Below are 19,459 nucleotides of genomic sequence, written 5' to 3'. Positions count from 1 at the left end.
ACTGGAGTGGGGTGCCATTGCCTTCTCCGTTTCTATCTCTAGTGGTGACCTAGTGGTGACCTTTTCCATTTAAAGAAGTCCCTTTAACAATTCTTGAAAAGCTGGTTTGGTGTTGCTGAACACTTTAAGCTTTTGCTTATTTTTAAAACTTTTGATCTCTCCTTTAAATCTGAATGTAGCCTTGCTGGGTAGAGTATTCTTGGTTGTAGATTTTTTTTTTTATTCCGTCACTTTAAATGTATCATGCTACTCCATTCTGGGCTGGAAAGTTTCCACAAAAAAGCCAGTTGATAGCCTTAAGGGAATTTCTTCATAAGTAACATTGTTTTTCCTTTACTGACTTTAAGATTGTCTCTTTAGCTTTAATTTTTTGTATTTTAATTACAGTGTATCTTGGGGTGGATCTCTTTGGGTTGATCTTGTTTAGAACACTGTGTTTCTGAGCTCGATGTCTGTTTCCTTTCTCATGATAAAGAATTTTTCAGCTATTATCCCTTCAAATAAGTTTTCTGCCCATTTCTCCTCCTCCTTCAGGGACCTCCCCCTATAATATGAATGTTAGTATTCTTGACATTGTCCCAGAACACTCTTAAAACTATCCTTGTTTTAAATTTTTTTTTTGTTTGTTCAGCTTACATGATTTCCAGTACTCCATCTTAAACTTCATTGATCCATTCATTCCTCTATATCATCTCATCTACTGTGAATTACTTCTAGTGTATTTTTAATTTCAATTATTGTATTCGTCACCTGTGTTTGGTTTTTCTTTGTGTTTTCTAACTTTTTGTCATGCTTCTCATTCTGTTCATTCTTCTTCTCCCGAGTTTGGGAAACTCTACCAGGTAGATTGCTTATCTCCACTTTGCTTCTTTTTTTTTGGCATCTTATCTTGTTCCATCATTTGGAACATATTTTTATGTCATCTCATTATTCCTAATCCTCTGTTTTTATTTCTGTTCCTTAGGTAGAATGCTCATGTTTCCCAGTCTTGGAGAAGTGGCCTTATGTAAGAGATGTCTCTGGGCCCCTGGCAGAGCACTGCCCTCTGGTCACCAGAGCTGTTTGCTCTATGAGTATCCCCTCTGTGGGCTACATGGGCCTTGTGTTGTGGGCTAACTGTTGTAGGCACAATAGTACATAGGGCTGATCCTCAGCATGGTTGGCTGCACGAGCTGGCTTCATCTAGGTCTGCCAGCTGCTGGGGGGCAGTGCTGGCGCCTGGCACAGCTGGCTTCAGGACCCAGGAAGTCCCTGTGCTGGTCCACTAGCGGGTGAGGCTGGGTCCTGAACACACTGGTGGTAGGGCCTTGGTCTCCACATGGCTGGCAGCTTGCCTGGGGGTCCTAGGATTGTTGCTGATTGACTGTTGGGCAGGTAAGCCCCCTGTGCTAATAGGCTAGAGAAATACTCCAAGATGGCTGCCACCAGCATCTGTGTCCTCAGGGTGCTCTCCAAGATCAGCAGGTGGGTTTGACCGAGGCTCCTTTCAAATTGCTGCTTATGCCCTGGGTCCTAGAACATGTGAGATTTGTGTGTTCACCCTGTAAGAGTGAAGTCTGTTTCCCATAGCCTTCTGAGTCACTTGAATATAAGCTTTACTGGCCTTCAAAGCCAAAAGTTCTAGAGGCTCATCTTCCCAATGCAGAGCTCCAAGGCTGCAGAGCCAGATGTGTAGTTCAGACCCCTCACTCCTTGGGGAGAACTCCCATTTGTGGGAGGATAATTTTAACTGGGTGCATGGATCTTGACTATGCCATGTCCCCACCTCTCTTACCCATCTCATTGTGATTCCTTTTTTGTTTCTTTAGTTGTAGAAGATCTTTTCTGTTAGCCTGCAGGGGCATTCTCACCAGTTGTTGTTGTTTAGTTGCTAAGTCATGTCTGACTCTTCTGCAACCCCATGGACTGTAGCCCACCAGGCTCTTCTGTCCATGGAATCTCCCAGGCAAAAATACTGGAGTGGGTTGCCATTTTCTTCTCCAAGGGATCATCCTGACCCAGGGATTGAACCTGCATCTCCGGTGTTGGTAGACAGATTCTTTACCACTAAGCCATCATTCTCACTATTAGTTGCTCTGTAAATAGTTGCAATTTTGATATGCCTATAGGAGATGAGCTTCCCAATCCCCCATCTTAGACAGTCTCCTATATCATCTAAACATTAACTTCCAGAGTCCTAACTTAGCAGCAGTCTTTTTTCCTTAATACCATTGGTATGTTATTACTAATACATAAAACTGTAGTTTCAGGTGTACAGAGTTCTTTCAGAATAAGCAATCTGATGTAAATGATTACCACAAAATAATAGATTTATATATTGGGAGTTATTTTCTTCAAGTATTTACATTTTAGACCACTTTTCTCTATGGAATTAAAGTTTCATTTTTTGTTTTTCTTTTTTTGGTTAAAGGAAGTTAAGGTATTTCCAAGCAGAGGAATTATCTAAAAAGAGGCAGCTCTTGCAGTCTTACTAGCCATACATTGCCTTATACCTAGGGAGGTTTACCAAGTGTCTTCTGTGTCCCTGGCGTCACTGGGTTGTAGGAATACAGAATAAGCAATACATGATCATCACTACCCAAGTAGTTATTGAATAGCTATTTAGTTATAATTATGATAAACCCTATGAAGATGTACATGAAGTAACACACATTATATAATAGGGAGAGGTCACCTGAAACTTTCTTCCATTTCTTGAATGTAATTCATCTCCTCTCTCCGTTCCATGCATAGTTTAATAGTACATAGTTTCCATGCATAGTTCACTTACTTGGAGTGTTTTTAACTTTGACACCTTTTTAAATGTGACTTTTATAAATACAATTTAAATTTTGAAAAAGTATAGAAGTTGAAGAATAGTAAAAGGAACATCTGTGTACTTTTTTTGTTCAGGTTCACCAGTTGGTATCCTTTGATCCAGAACATTCCTCACCATTTTTTTCTGACCTTGACTTTATTGAAGAGAACAGGCTAATTATTTGGTAGCTTGTCCTTCAGTTGACGTTTGTCTTGACAGTTCCTCATTATGATTCAGGTAGTGCGTTATTGCACAGGTTCCTCTATCTGTGCATGTTTGAACTATAAAAGCAAGTTTAGAGATGTTAGGTGTGATTGTTTTCTTGAAGCGCACAAAAAAATTGAGGACATAACTGTCATGAGGTAATCTGTTCTTTTTTTGAGGGAGGGGCCTGCACCAAATTGGCATACAGGATCTTAGTTCCTCACCTAGGGATCAAACCCGTTCCCCCAGCAGTGGAAGTTCCAAGTCTTAACTACTGGATGTCCAGGGAAGTCCCAGGGTGAAGTTTTATTTACTCAAACTGGTTTAGAAAGCTCTTACCAACCTCAGTGATTCATATTTTTCATTTCTTGTTTTAAAGACAGATGTACATTATTCCATACTATCACTTCTTCTGTGTCTGTCTGATTCTCCTTCAAACAGCAATTATGTGGAAACACCAAGAGATAAAGAAATGGGTATGTTACCAAATAAGAGAGAAATTGTTTTATGATATAATTACTAGACATTGAGAGTTTATAAAAAGCTGTAAATAAATGTATGAAATAAATATTTCTATTGTCTTGAAATGCAATTGTAATTGTAAATTTTTATATAAAATATAAATCATGACTGTGAGTTAAACTACTTTCAATTATGTAAAGAGAAAAATCAGAACTGAAGATAAAATATTAAAATTTTAAATATATTAGAATGTCAATTTATTGTTTCACCACTTTTGAACTTTAATTTCTCAAGTATGTTTTATTTTGGGTTTTGCTAAACTTTTTACTATATTTTGGGTTTCTTTCCCATATATTTCTGATAAAACTGAAATTCTTTTGTTATATTTTAGAAAAGAAGGATGATTTTGACTGGGGAAAATACTTGATGGAAGGTGAAGAAATTGACCTTGGCCCAACTGTAAACACACCGGTGAGTGGCAGTACTTTTGCTATATAAATACATCCCAGGTTATTTAGATTATTTTTATGGATCTTTCTACCCTATAGTAACTTATCTAAAATAGGAACACTCTTCATTAAATTAGAGTAGTTTATTATGGAATTTTTATTAAGATCTTGCTCCAAAATATTGGTACTAGAAAGTTGATCAGAATGAATATATGTATTCCTTAAGGAGCTATAAATCTAGGGATTTTTGCCACCAGAAATAATCCCATCCTGTAATAATAACTTTCAACATGTATAAAAAGTTTCATTTGATACAGTTTTTGCTTCTGAAATTTTCATAATCTTTTCATCTAAATAGGTCCATTTGTTAAGTGCTCTAAGGTTAAGGTGTATTTCCTTCTTTTAATCAGAATTGGTCTGAAGAAAGTGAAGATGAAAATGATCAACAGTCCTTAAGCAGAGAGGACTCTGGGATTCAGGTGGACAGGACACCGTTAGAAGAACAAGATCAAAACAGAAAACTGGGGCCTCGAGTCATCTGGAAAGGTACTGTGTGTTCAGAATGCTGGCATCTCTAATAGAATTTTCTAAAAGGAAAGGCAAGCTTTGAGGATCAGTCCCATGTGATTTACAACATTGGTAAGCTCTGCCTTCCTAATAAACAAACCTTTTTAAACCATTGGCACATCTTCTGTAACGCATTTTAAGTATTATAGCTCTACAGAATTAATGTTGAAAAGGCATTTACAGTGCAATTTTGGTCTTTTTTTTTAATAGGTTTGAGAACTTTGTTAGTCTTAAATGGTTTGTCTATATTTATACTGAAGAAAGATTGGCTTTGATAAAGTTGTTATTCAGTTGCTCAGTCGTGTCCAACTCTTTGCGACTCCGTGGACTGCAGCGCACCAGGCTTCCCTGTCCTTCACTGTCTCCCAGAGTTTGCTCAAACTCATGTCCATTGAGTTAGTGATGCCATCCAACCATCTCATCCTCTATCATCCCCTTCTCCCCCTGCCTACACTCTTTCCCAACATCAGGGTCTTTTCCAATGAGTTTGCTCTTCACATCAGGTGGCCAGAGTATTGGAGCTTCAGCATCAGTCCTCCCAATGAATTTTCAGGATTGATTTCCTTTATGATTGACTGGTCTGATCACCTTGCAGTCCAAGGAGCTCTCAAGAGTCTTCTCCTGGACTACAGTTTGAAAGCATCAATTCTTCATCTCTCAGCCTTCCTTATGATCCAACTCTCACATCCATACTTGACCATTGGAAAAACCATAGCTTTAACTAGACAGATGATGTCTCTGCTTTTTAATACACTGTCTAGGTTGGTCATAGCTTTTCTTCCAAGGAGCAAGCGTCTTTTAATTTCATGGCTGCAGTCACCCTCCAGCAGTGATTTTGGAGCCCAAGAAAAAGTCTGTCACTGTTTCCATTGTTTTCCCACCTGTTTGCCATGAAGTGATGGGGCCAGATGCCATGATCCTAGTTTTTTGAACATTGAGTTTTAAGCCAGCTTTTTCACTGTCTTTCACCTTCATCAAAAAGTTCTAAAGTTAGTGACTAAATAAAAGAAAAATATCTTACACAATTTAAATTTTAATGCTTTTTCAGTGTTTAGTGAAAAAGTATGATTTGGTAGAATCTAGAAAGAGCTAGTGGAGAGGGCGGTGGCACCCCACTCCAGTGCTCTTGCCTGGAAAATCCCATGGACGGAGGAGCCTGGTAGGCTGCCATCCATGGGGTCGCAGGGAGTCGGACACGACTGAGCGACTTCCCTTTCACTTTTCACTTTCATGCATTGGAGAGGGCAATGGCAACCCGCTCCAGTGTTCTTGCCTGGAGAATCCCAGGGATGGGGGAGCCTGCTGGGCTGCCGTCTATGTGGTCGCATGGAGTCGGACATGACTGAAGTGACTTAGCAGCAGCAGCAGAAAGAGCTAGAAACAACCTTAGAGATTAGAACATCTACTTTTCATTTTATAGATAAAAAACAAAGATGTGGTTATAATGGTTTTCTCATGCACACAGCTGTGAAGCTAACTCCAGAAGCTAGGATCTCTGGCCTGGCCCTGTTTATTGTACCTGAATCTTGCCAAATGCACATAAAGTAGTTAAAACTGATTTAGCATGCTAATAATTTCCTGGTTTCTTTTCTCTTTTCATTGTTGAATTGGACCTTTAGGGCAGAATGTGGATTAATCAGCTCAATGTCATGAACAGCAGCCTGTGCAGGGCCTTTTGGTTTAGCTTATTTCTGCTCATCTGCTCTTTCTGATTCTCACTCTGCTTTCTCTGCCAGCCCAGTGACAAGCTCTTCTAATGTATTTGATATCTGTTCTCAAACACATTGAGATCTTGTAAAGTACACTGTGTCGATTGGTTGTATTTTATTTTTAAATTACATGCTGATAATATGCTGTGTGTAACCTCTATTCTTTTTGCTCTTTTCATTTAACTGTTTTAATGTGTCCGTGTTGCTCTATGAACACTTTTTCTGTTGCTCTAATGGCTACATAGGATACTGCAGTTTGCAACACCACACTTGTGTACTGCTTCTGTTGTTGATAGGCCTGAGCTACCTTCTCCCCTTCTCCCTGGTGCTATGCCTATTTTATGGACATGGCCCACAGTTTCATCCCTACTTGATTAGATCACCCACTTTGATTTGGTTTGCTGTTTTCATTTGTGTTTGTCTAACTACTCAGGATAAGTATTTCGGATCCCTTGGTTCCCTCAGGTTTGCCCCTTATATGATGTGTCCACTGATGTCCTTTCCTTGCTTTTCTTTGGAGTTTCATGTCCTTCCTGCCCATCCCCACCAATCAGAGTTCTTGGTATATGTAGATAGTAATTCCAAGGCTTTATACATTGCTATTTTCTTCCCTTAGTCACCTGTTAACATTTTCATGGTATCCTTTAAACAGAATTTGATTTTTTAAAGTATTTTGTTGTACTTAAATCTGTGAATTTTTCATGATATGGTTAGAAGTTGAACCTTGATATTTTTCTTTATGAAAACATTCCCCTGTATTTTCCTTCTCTTTGCTTTTTTATAGCTTTTGTGTAGCTCTTCAGTGACCACCAGATCTTCTCTTATGTATGAAATGAAGAACAGCTTATTTTTCTCCAATGTCAGGACCAAATTTCCCAGCAGTGTCTAGTGAACAGTCCATTCTTTCCACATTGCTTTGTGGTTCTAAAATTATTGTATATTGATACACTTATTTCTGAACATTCAGTTCTCTGTCCTGAGTGTGAGTTGTGGAAGCACAGACTGTTTATATGTCTTTGTAATGTGTTTCAACACACAGAAGGCAAGTTTTCCCTTCACCTCCTTTGCTCTTTTCCAAAATTGGCTTAGTTATTTGTAGACTTTTATTCTTCTGTAGACATTTTGGGAGCAGTTTGGTAAGTTCCTTTTTAAAAATCCAGCTGGAAAAAAAAATCCACCTGGAATTTTTATTGGGATTGAATTGAATTTATAGATTTAGCTTGAGGAGATTTGACATCTTTTCTGTGGAAATATCTATATTTATTCTAATTCTTTTATGTCTTACTAGATTTTAGAAATTTTCTTTGTCAAGATCTTAAGTATTTGTTGATTTCTATGTGTATTATTAGTTGTTATGGTTAATAGTGTCTTTTTTTCTTTTATTTATTGCTGATGTAGGGGGACACTTGGTTTTTGTAAATTGTTTTTTTCCCAGCATTCTTGCTGAACTCTTATATTAATTATATATTGTTAATTCCCAAAATATTGGGGTTTTTTAATAGATGACCAGTATTCTTTGCAAATATTGACAGTTTTATCCATTACCAGTTCTTAATATCTTATTAATGAAATGTTAACCATGTTTCTTTTCTGGCCAGCCCTCTAGTCTGCAGAGGAAGCAGTAGCAATGGGCATGGATTTCCTGGAGTGGTTTTTATCCCAAGAAGGTTGCCCATGAAATTCCGTAGTTAAGTGTGATGGTTTTGGCATAGGTTCTGGATATGTGGCCTTTGCAAAATTAAGACTATTATTCCTGTTTTTCTGGGAGTCTTTAAATCATAACTAAATATTAAACTTTATCAAATGCTGTTCTTTATCTGTGAGGTAATTCTATAATTCATCTATTTTGCTCTATACTTTACTGATAGATTTTTTTGATTGTGAATCATTATTGTATTCCTAAGCTAAACTTCTTTTAACTACATCGTGGGATTGGGTTATTAGCTTTTTTTAAAATGGAAATTTTTAATCTTTATTCTTTGATGAATTACTTTCTCATATTATGTCTTCATTTGGTTTTAGAAGCAAGGTTATATTAGCCTCATAATGTTAGTAGCTTTCTCTTTTTCTGTTTTCTGCACCAATCTGTGTAAGATGGCTAATCCTTCAAAGCTTAGTACTAGTCCTGAGGCTTTGGGGGTGCTTGGAAACATCTTTAGTTACCATTTCAATGTCTCTCATGATTATTAAACTATTCAAATATACTGTTTGTGTATTTTTATTCATGGGGTCATTTTAAGATTGAGTAACTTTTTTAATTTGTAGCAATGACATTAATTAAATTTTGTATATATATCTCTTTATAGTTTTAACTGATTTTATATATATATATATATATATATATATATATACACATATATATATATAAATGTTGTCAGATACCTGTTATTTTAAAGAGCTTTTTTCAGTTGAATATTCAAATGGAATCCTAAGTCTAGCTATCATAGCAAAGTTGATCAGGTATTCTTTTCTTAACTCTTATAACTTAAATGTAACTAAATTTCTTTCCACTAGATGAGCCAGATGCCCGAAGCTGGTTGGAACAGCATGTAGTGCATCAGTACTGGACAGTCAGGTCCTCAAGATTTCCTCATAGTTTACATTTGCATTCCAATCTAGCTACTGTCTGGTAAGCAGCTAGTTTTCATTTCATGTGTTGACAGAAGAAACTTTATGTTTTAAATTTGGTTTTGAGTTGTGATTTAAATCAAGTAGTTCCTTAAACTTTTTAAAAATTGAAGTATACTTAATTTACAGTGTTGTATTAATTTCAGGTATACAGTTACGCATACATACATTACATTTGTGTATGTATATATATTTTTCAGAGTCTTTCCCACTGAGTTATTACAAGATGTTGAATATAGTTCCCTGTCCTATATAATAGGTCCTTGTTTACCTATTTTAAATATAGTAGTATATATGTTAATCCTAAATTCCTGGTGTATCTCCCCCCTCACCCCTGCTCTCCCCTTTGGTTACTGTAAGTTGGTTTTCTATGCTTATAGGTATATTTTTCTGTTTTGTAAATAAGTTCATTTGCATCTTTTTTTTTTTAGATTCCACATATAAATGATATCATATGATATTTGCATTTGGCTTTCTTACTTACTTCACTTAGTATGTTAATCTCTGGGTCTATCCATGCTGCTGCAGATGATGTTTTTTTTTTTTTTATGGTTGAATAATATTCCAGTTAGTGTGTATGTGTGTACCACATCTCTATCCATTCATTTGTCAGTGGACATGTAGGTTGATTCCATGTCTTGTACTATTGTAAATCGTACTGCTATGCACATTGGAGTACAGGTATCTTTTCAAATTAGAGTTTTCTGTGGATATATGCCCAGGAGTGGAATACAGGATCATATGGTAATTCTGTTGTTAATTTATAAGGAACCTCTATACAGCTCTCTTTAGTGGCTGCAGCAGTTTGCATTCCCACCACCAGTAGAAGAGGTTTCCTTTTTTCTGCACCCTCTCCAACGTTTATTATTTGTAGACTTTTTAATGATGGTCATTCTAAGTGGTATGATCTGATGCCTCATTGTAGTTTTGTTTTGCATTTCTCTAATAATTAGTAGTATTGGGCATCTTTTGATATGTCTGTTGCCCAACTGTGTATCTTCTTTGGAGAAATATCTGTTTAGGTTTTCTGCCCATTTTTTGATGTTTTGTTTGTTTTTTTATACTGAGCTATAGGAGCTGATTATAGATTTTGGAAATCAATCCCTAATCCATTGCTTTATTTGCAAATGTTTCCTCCCATTTGCTCAGTTGTCTTTTTGTTTTGTTTATGGGTTCCTTTGCTGTGCAAAAGATTTTAAATTTAATTGTGTATGATTTGTTGGTTTCTGTTTTTATTTTCATTACTCTAGGAGACAGGTACAACAAAATATTGCTGGGATTTATGTCTGAGAATATTTCAATATGTTGTCTTCTGTGAGTTTATGATGTCATATCTTATACTCAGGTCTTTAATCCATTTTAAGTTTATTTGTGTATATTGTGTTACAGAATGTTCTAATTTCATTTTTTTACATCAGCTATCCAGTTTCCCAAGCACCACTTATTGAAGAGACTGATTTTCTGCATTGTTTATTCTTACCTCCTTTGTTGTAGATTAATTGACCATGAATGTGTGGTTATATTTCTTGGCTTTCTATCCTGTTCCATTGATCTGTATGTACGTTTTTATGTCAGTACCATACTGTTTTGATTACTGTAGTTTTGTAGTATAGTCTGAAGTCCTCCAGCTCCGTTTTTCTTTCTCAAGATTGTTTTGGCTATTTTGGGTCTTTTGTATTTCCATACAAATTTTAAGACTTTTGTTCTGTGAAAAATGCCGTGGGTGATTTGATAGGGATTGTATAGAACCTGTAGATTGCCTTGGGTAGTATGGTCATTTTAACAATATTGATTCTTCCAGTCCAAGAACACTGTATATCTTTCCAGCTGTTTGAGTTGTTTTAAATTTCTTTCATTAACATCTTTATAGTTTTCAGAGTACAGATCTTTTGCCTCCTTAATTGGGTTTATTCCTAAATATTTTAGTCTTTTTGATGCAATGGTAAATGGGATTGTTGCCTGCCTTTCTCTTTCTGACATTTTGTTGTTAGTGTATGGAAATGAAACATATTTCTGTATATTAATTTTGTATCTAGCAACTTTACTGAATTTATTGATAAGCTCTAGTAGTTTTCTGGGGGCATCTTTTGGAGTTTCTATGTATAGCATCCTGTCGTCTGCAAACAGTGACAGTTTTACTTCTTCTCCAATTTTGATTCCTTTTATTTTTTTCTTCTCTGAATGCCGTAGCTAGGACTTCCAAAACTATGTTGAATAAAAGTGTCAAGAGTGAACATCCTTGTCTTTTTCCTGATCCTAGAGGAATGCTTTCAATTTTTCGTCTTTAAGTATGATGTTATAATATGACTTTTATTATGTTAAGGTGTGTTCCTTTTATGCCCACTTTCTGAAGAGTTTTTATCATATTTTGATGTTTAATTTTATCAAAGATTTTTTTCTTCATCTATTGAGATGATCATATGGTTTTTATTTTTCAGTTTGTTAATGTGGTGTATCACATTGATTGATCTGCAGATACTGAGAAATCTCTTGTATCCCTGGAATAAATACTACTTAATCATGATATATGATCCTTTAAATGCATTGTTCAAGTCAGCTTGCTAGTATTTTGTTGAGGATTTTTGTATTAATAATCTGTGTTCATCAGGTGATGGCCTGTAATTTTCTTTTTTTGTGTGATATCTTTGTCATATCAGGGTGATGGTGGCTTCATAGAGTGAGGTCAAAAGTGTTGCTTCCTCTGCAATTTTGTTGGCATAGTTTCAGAAGGATAGATGTTAACTCTTCTCTAAATGTTTGGTAGAATGCACCTGTGAAGCCATCTGGTCCTGGTCTTTTGTTTGTTGGGACTTTTTCTGAGTACTGATTCAACTTAATAACTGGATGTTTGTTCGTTCATGCTTTCTATTTCTTTGTGATTCAGTCTTGGGAGATTGTACATTCCCAGGAACTTGTCCATTCCTGCTAGGTTGTTTGTTTTGTTGGCATATAGTTGCTCATAGTATTTTCTCATTACCCTTCATATTTCTGTGGTGTCAGTTTTAACTTCTCCTTTTTCATTTCTGACTTTATTGATTTGGGTCTTCTCTGTGTTTTGTTTTGGTTGTGTGTGTGTGTGTGTGTGTGTGTTTCCCCCACTGAGTCTGATTAAATAGAGGTTTGTCAAATTTGTTTATCTTTTCAAGGAACCAGCTCTTAGTTTCATTGGTCTTCTTTATTTCTTTGTCTCTATTTCATTTATTTAAAGTCTCCCATCATTATTGTGTTACTGTCAATATCTTCTTTTAGATCTGTTAACATTTATTTTATGGTTTCTTTCCTTCTACTAACTTTGTGTTTTATTTGCTCATCTTTTTAATCTAGTTCCTTTAGGTACAAGGTTCAAGATTTTTCTTTCTTCCTGAGTTAGGTTTGTATCACTGTAAGCATTTGTCTTAGAACCTCTGTGTCCAGTAAATAGACTTTGGATTAATGTTTTTGTGTTTTCATTTGTCTCCAGGTATTTTTTTTATTTTTTCATTGATTTCATCAGTGACCCATGACCCACTTTTTCTTTTTTTTTTTGCAGCTTTTTTTCCCTCATAGTTGATCACTAGTCTCATAGCATTGTAGTTGAAAAAGATGCTTGGTATGATTTCCATTTAATTTACCGAGTCTTCCTTTGTGGCCCAGCATGTGATCTGTCCTGGAGAATGTTCCATTTGAAGTTGAAAAGAATGTGTGTTCTACTGCTTTCAAATGGACTGTTCTATAAGTATCAGTAAGGTGATCTACTGTAATGTGTAACTGAAGGCCTATGTTTCCCTATTTATTTTCTGTCAGGATGCTCTGTCCATTTATGTAAGTGGGTATTAATATCTCCCATTATTTTTCGGTTACTATCAGTTCTCCTTTTAGATTTGTTAACATTTTAGTTGTACATTCAGGTACTTCTATGTTGGCTGCGTATATGTTTACGCAGCCATTATATCTTATTGGCTAGATCTTTTGGTCATTGTGTAATGTCCTTTTTTGTCTCTTGTAACTCTTTATTTTAAAGTCTGTTTTGTTTCATATAATTATTTCTACATCAACTTTGTGTTGATTTCCATTTTCGTGGAATACCTGTTTGCATCCCATCACTTTTAGTATGTCTCTGTAGATCGGAAGTGAGTCTCTTGTAGGCAGAATGTATACAGGTCCTGTTTTTGTACCTGTACATCCAGACTGTGTTTTTTGGTTGGAGCATTCAGTCTGCTTACGTTTAAGGTAATTATCAATATGTATGTTTCTATTGCCAGTTTGGAGAAGGAAATGGCAACCCATTCCAGTGCTCTTGCCTGGAAAATCCCATGGATGGAGGAGCCTGGTTGGTTGCAGTCTATGGGGTCGGTAAAAGTCAGACACGACTGAGTGACTTCACTCTCACTTTTCACTTTCCTGCATTGGAGAAGGAAATAGCAACCCACTCCAGTGTTCTTGCTTGGAGAATCCCATGGACGGAGAAGCCTGGTAGGCTGCAGTCCATGGGGTCGCACAGAGTCAGACACGACTGAAGCGACTTAGCAGCAGCAGCAGCATTGCCAGTTTATTAACTGTTTTGGATTTGTTTCTGTAGGTCTTTTTTTTCCCCTTTCTTTTGTTCTCTTATGATTTGATGACTATCTTTAATGTTATGTGTGAATATCTTTTTCCTTTTTTTGTGTATGCCTATTATAGATTTTTATTTTGCAGTGACCATGAGGTTTTTGTATAGCAGTCTGTATACATACATGCTTGTTTTAAATTACTGATCTGTTAATTTCAAATGCATTTTAGATACCCTGCCTTTGTATTCTCTTCCCTTCTGCCTTGCAGATTTTCTGCTGAAAAATCAGCTGATAGCATTATAGGAGTTCCCTGTATTGTTGTTTTTCCATTGTTCCTTTTCATACTCTATCTTTAAGTTTTTGTCATTTTGATTGTAATATATCTTGGTGTGTTCCTCTGTGAGTTAATCCCATAGGAAACTGTGGTTCTTGGACTGGGGTGACTGTTTCCTTTCCCAAGTAGGAAAGTTTTCAGCTATTGCCTCTTCAGATATTTTTTTCAAGCCCTTTACTCTCATTTCTTTTTTGGGGCTCTATCCTATAAATATTAGCACACTTGATGTTGTCCCAAAGGTCTCTTAAAAATGGATCTCCTTTCATTTTATTCTTTTTTCTGTTCAGCAGCAGTGATTTCCACTAGTCTGTCTTCCAGCTCACTGATCTGTTTTTCTGCCTCATTTAGTCTACTGTTGATTCCTTCTAGTGTAGTTTTCAGTTACTGTATTTCTCAATTCTGTTTGGTTGTTCCTTATATTTTCTCACTTTTTTCCTAAAAACTTCTAATTTCTTTCTCTGTACATCCATTCTCCTTTCACATCCTTTGATCATCTTTACAATCATTACTTTTAACTCTTTCTTGGATGAATTGTCTATCTCTATGTCACTTACTCTTATGGGGTTTTATCTTATTCCTTCATCTGAAACATATGCCCTCTGTCACCTCATTTTGTTTAAATTGCTATGTATATTTTTATGAATGTGGTAGGTTAGTTACATTTCTCAACCTTGTAGAAGTGGCCCTCTGTAGGAAATGTCCTGTGTGCCCCAATAGTGCACTCCCCTCTTAGCATAAAGGGCCAGGGGCCCGCTGGTCCCAGGGTGTTGTCTGGCTTGCATTTGTGGACTCGGTCTACAGGCTGCAGGACTGTGGTTTTCTTGCTTGTAATGTCTGTCCCGTGGTGGGTGATGCTGGTCTAGAGGTTTGTGCAAGCTTCCTGCACAAGGGCCTGGTGCCTGCCCCCTGGTGGGTAGATCTGGGTCTTGTCCCTCTTGTTGGCAGGGTCATATCTTAGGGCATGTAAAGAAGTGGCTATGGGCTCAGGAAGTGGAAGTCTTTGGGTAGCCTCTCTTCTGGTGGGTGAGACTGTATCCCTGCCCAGTTTGTTATTTTGCTTGAAGTATCCCTGCACTTCCTGGAGTCTATAGGCTGTTGGCTAGGGCCAGGTCCTGGTGCCAAAATGTCAGCCTCCACAAGAGCTTATGTAGGTGAATGCTCCCTGATATATCCACCACCAGTGTCTGTCCCCAATGTGAACCATCTCCCGCCTCCAAGACCAGCAAGTAGGTCTGGCCCAGGTTCCTATCATATTGCTGCTTTTGTCCCCGATCTTGGTCTGCTTGAGATTTTGTGTGTCTTTAAGAGTGAAGTCTGTTTCCCTCAAGGCTGCAGAGATCGTGCAATCATGCCCCACTAGCCTTTGAAGCTAAATGTTCTCCTCTTTCTGGTGCCAGGCATCCAGCAAAGGCTCACATGTGGGAGAACCTCTGTAATAATTCTCCAGTTTGTGGGTCACCTACCTAGGGGTTAAATGGATTTGATCACACTGCAAATCTACCTTTCCTACCTGTCTTGTGGTTCCTTCTTTAATATTTACTTAATATTAAGTAATATTGACTTAATATTTATTTAATACTGATATGTTCCAGTGTTTTTCATCAGGTTTTCTTTTTGCAGTAGGTGTCATTTTGTGCCGGGAGCCATCTCCCGGCATATTGCATATCGAGTGCAGCACTTTCACAGCATAATCTTTCAGAATCTGAAATAGCCCAACTGGAAGTCTATTACTGCCAGGAGCCAGCGTGAGGAACTCCGCCGTGGCAAAGGTCACGAGGAAGGAGGCTCGGCATACGCAAAGGCAGGATCGAGCCTCAGGAGTCCCCCTGGAAATTCTCGAGCATCTACCCCCCAAACCAGAGTCTGCCTACTTTCTGCTTTGTCCTCTCACCTACACCTCTGACTTTACGGGGGGCTGTCCCCCACTACCTCTCTCTGAAAACAGAGTTAACTTACAGCTCCAGTTAATAATTCCTGGGTGTGACAGTATTTCAACCTACAAACTCATTTGGAAGTCCTCTAGCCTGCCTGAATAGGTTTTTCCGGCCACATGTGATTGCTCAGAGCCTCCCAACTGTGAGAGGCATGAGATGTTCTAAACTGTCTAAATACAGATTCCTTTGAGCAGTTAAAAGATTGATTAGAAATTGTATTGGTGAAGGGATTTTCACTTGTTGAGCCAATGTTTGCTGCTAAGTCTCCATATCCCTTACCTGCTGTGTCCCTGGCAGTGTATTGATTAATATAATTGGTGTAAGTAGTAGCTTTAATGTTTGTAATCTTGGACCCTTGAGTTAATTCTTTTTGTTGTTATAGCCCACCACACCTTTGCCCTATAGGAATGCAACTTTATCTAATGCTTTTGGAGGGTGGTGCCTGACTTTAGAATAATCACCTTTAGAGAAAAATAAGTTTCTTAAAATGTTAACAGGCCTCCGGGCCAGAAGATGATGCAAATCACCTAAACTTTTGCATATGATAAGTTTGCAGGAAGAAAGCCTGGCTTACTGCGTGACTCTACCCCTTCCCCCATTATCCTCTATGCATAACTTAAGGTATAAAAACTACTTTGAAAAATAAAGTGCGGGCCTTGTTCACCGAAACTTGGTCTCCCCATGTCGTTCTTTCTATCACCTTCTGGCTGAATTTTTCCTCTGAGGCGGGGAAGCTCGTCAAGCCTACTAATGTTGCCTGGGCTTCTAAGATCTGACCAGGGAGGCCTTAGTGTCTCCTCTCCTTCGGGAGAACAGGAGGATGCCTGCGGCCTTCGTAGGTGACGTAAATTCCCTGCTTTGAAATTTTATTCAGCCTCTTTTCTTCACTGAATTTTCCTACTGAGCTATCCTTATTTCAGCCGCTTTTCTCCACTGAATTTCCTCACTGAGCTATCCTCATTCTATTACTCTTTATATCCTTAATTAACATTTAATTAAGCAATTGTTTCCTGATCCTCGCCTACACTGTCTCTCCTTCGAATACCCTGGATCAGCCAGGGCTGGACCCCGGCAATTTTGATGTGCTTATGAGAGGATATTATTAGCTTAAGGTCCTACTCTGCCATCTTGGCCATTCTCCTGAGTCACTTATTCTTTATAACACTTTACACTTGCCACTTACCCTGTGGTCATTTCCTCGACTTACTAGGTCTATTCACTTATTGAGCAGCAAGCCAAATTCTGAAACACCAAGGTTGCAGCAGAAGAGGGTTTATTCCCAAGGCAGCCAAGTGAGAAGGGAAAACAGATCTCAAATTTTCTTGAAATTTTTGTTAATTTTAATTGAATTGATAAATTTAGCTTTTAATTAATTACTTTAATTATTTAATTTAATTTCATAATGAAATTATTATTTAACAATAGTCTGATTTATTTTCAGAGTGGATGGATTGGTATATATTAGGCCATTTATTTGATTTCTGTTTTCATGCACTTCCTGTAAAAATAGTTTAACAGTTTTTCCCAAAACAACAATACATAATTTTAAATATTGCTTAAGTCAGCAATAAACATAACAAATACTCTGAAAGTGCTTCTCTGAGAGTATTTCAGTTGACTTGTGAAAATGAATATGGGAGGAAAATTAAAGCATGTGTTATGTTTATTAACTTATTGAATTCTTGTTAAATTGCTAGTCAATTACTTATACTCTTTGAGACTTCTAACTTTACTTAATGAGACATCTTTTCATTGGCATTTGATGTTTGTTATCTAATAGGGACCAACATTTGTACAGCAGTGACCCGTTATATGTTCCAGATGACAGAGTTTTTGTTACTGAAACACAGGTTATTCGGGAAACCTTATGGTAAGATCCATTAACCTAATTCATAGTCTAAAGACTTTATTAATGAGAAGCAGAATTTTGATTTTTTAACGAAAGGTGTCTGAGGGTATTTCACATGTATATTAAAAATAGGCCATTAGATTTGAACCCAAAACAGGTCCTTAGACACCTAATCTAGTGCTGTTACCTGCTGAGATTTCCAGATTCTGGTTCTCAAAAGTGGGAAGTTGTGTTTTGACCATCACCTACGTGAGGAAATGCTTTAACAGCACTGTGTTGGACTTTTTTAAAGATGAAATTGGAATATGTTGAGTCTTAAAATAATCAGATAAAAAGGCTGATGTCTTTTATTTTCTAATTATCTTACCTCTTTGCCCTCCCTCACCTTTCTCGTCAGAATCTTTATTTAAATTTCCTAGACATTACTGTAGTGAATATTTTTTAGACTTATATTCATCTTTTTATTTCATTTCAGGTTACTTTCAGGGGTAAAAAAGCTCTTTATATTTCAGTTGATTGATGGAAAAGTAACTGTGAGGAACAATATTATGGTAACTCATTTGACACATGTAAGTTGTTTGTGCTTTTTGTAATTAAGATTTATATAAACCATGGTAATGTAATTTTACAACATTTTGCAATATTGAAATTAACTACTAAACATATTTGAGTTTCAGAAGGCAAAATTAAGTTTGTGTCTTTAGAGTGCTTGGAGAATTCTTTAATATTGTTTGTGGTGTTCATGTTTAGTTTTGTATTTTCTCTCATTTCGTATTGGGAAAGCTATCTACTGTAATTTTTTGCCTGTAGTACATATACCTTTTGTTTGTGTGTTTTGAAACAGTATAAGCCACAGTTCTAGATCATATAAAATTTAATACTTATGCTGTTTCCTCTGAATATAAAACTAAATATTTACTGTATTACTTTGTCTTTTGATAAGCATACTGTTTCAAGCAGTCACAAAAGAAATAATTTATAGTGAGGAAAATACTCATTAGAATTCCTGTAGAAGTCTGACTATAAATCGTTGTGGTTTGCTTCTGTTGTAGAGCTGTTTACGATCAGTGCTAGAACAAATCGCAGCATATGGCCAGGTTGTGTTTCGACTCCAGGAATTCATTGATGAAGTCATGGGGCATAGTTCTGAAAGCATGTTACCTGGAAATGGTTCTGTTCCTAAGAAGTCAACGGAAGCACCTTTTAGAACATACCAGGCTTTCATGTGGGCCCTGTACAAATACTTCATTAATTTCAAAGAGGAACTTGCAGAAATTGAGAAGTGCATCATCAATAATGGTATTTAAACAGTCTTCCTTTAATAATTGATATAAGATTTGAAATTTACATGGCAAATAAGCAATTGTCCTGAATACACTCATTTTTTTAAATTATTTTAAATTTGTAATTTTAAGCCATTCATATCTCTAAAAATCCAAACAGTATAGAAAGATTTACAGCAAAAATTTTTCCTCCTCCACTGGTTCCCCAGTCCAGAGGCAACCAAGTGATCCATTTCTTGAGCATCCTTCCAGGTATAATTTAGACATACAACAGCAATACATATTCATGTCCACAGGCCTAGTAGTCTTTTCACTACTGTCTTCAAATTGTTTTCCATTTCAATTTTGAGAATTAAATCATACAAGTATTTAATTAAGAGCCTCCTCATTCTTTTTTTTTTACCAACTGAGCATTTTGTTGTATGGATGTATCGTAGACCAGTACCCTTTTCACAGACATCTGGGCTGTGTCTGATCTTTTCCTGTTGCCAGCTTCAGTGATAACCACTTACATATCAGTGATTGTGCACATGTACAGCAAGTTACCTAGCACAAATTCTTAGAGTGAATTGCCGAGTCAGAAGGTATGTGATGGCACATGTGACTTTAGTAGTTACTGTCCCATTGTTCTCCATGGAGGTGTAGATAAATAACTTTACACCCTTGCTGGCAATATATATGAGTATGCATTTGTTCAGTCCTGTCAGCAGTGTG

At 36.9% G+C, this 19,459-nt stretch overlaps 1 protein-coding gene across 3 annotated transcripts in view; it reads left to right on the top strand.

Annotated features, from left to right (window-relative positions):
• TUBGCP5 (tubulin gamma complex component 5) overlaps window positions 1–19,459 on the top strand; it is a 294,174-nt gene that overhangs the window by 254,317 nt on the left and 20,398 nt on the right. For 2 of the 3 annotated variants that reach the window (XM_055571843.1, XM_055571841.1), the window contains 7 exons: window positions 3,381–3,477; window positions 3,855–3,934; window positions 4,323–4,458; window positions 8,703–8,817; window positions 17,394–17,483; window positions 17,938–18,031; window positions 18,515–18,761. In XM_055571843.1, coding sequence (XP_055427818.1) covers window positions 3,381–3,477; window positions 3,855–3,934; window positions 4,323–4,458; window positions 8,703–8,817; window positions 17,394–17,483; window positions 17,938–18,031; window positions 18,515–18,761 — 859 coding nt within the window. The remainder of the gene's footprint in view (window positions 1–3,380; window positions 3,478–3,854; window positions 3,935–4,322; window positions 4,459–8,702; window positions 8,818–17,393; window positions 17,484–17,937; window positions 18,032–18,514; window positions 18,762–19,459) is intronic. The other variant, XM_055571844.1, reaches the window with a different exon arrangement.

Source organism: Bubalus kerabau, chromosome 3 (genome assembly GCF_029407905.1).
Source record: "Bubalus kerabau isolate K-KA32 ecotype Philippines breed swamp buffalo chromosome 3, PCC_UOA_SB_1v2, whole genome shotgun sequence".
Taxonomy (NCBI): Eukaryota; Metazoa; Chordata; class Mammalia; order Artiodactyla; family Bovidae; genus Bubalus; species Bubalus kerabau.
The sequence above is the reverse complement of the archived record's forward strand: the minus strand, read 5'-3'. Positions and strand labels throughout refer to the sequence as shown.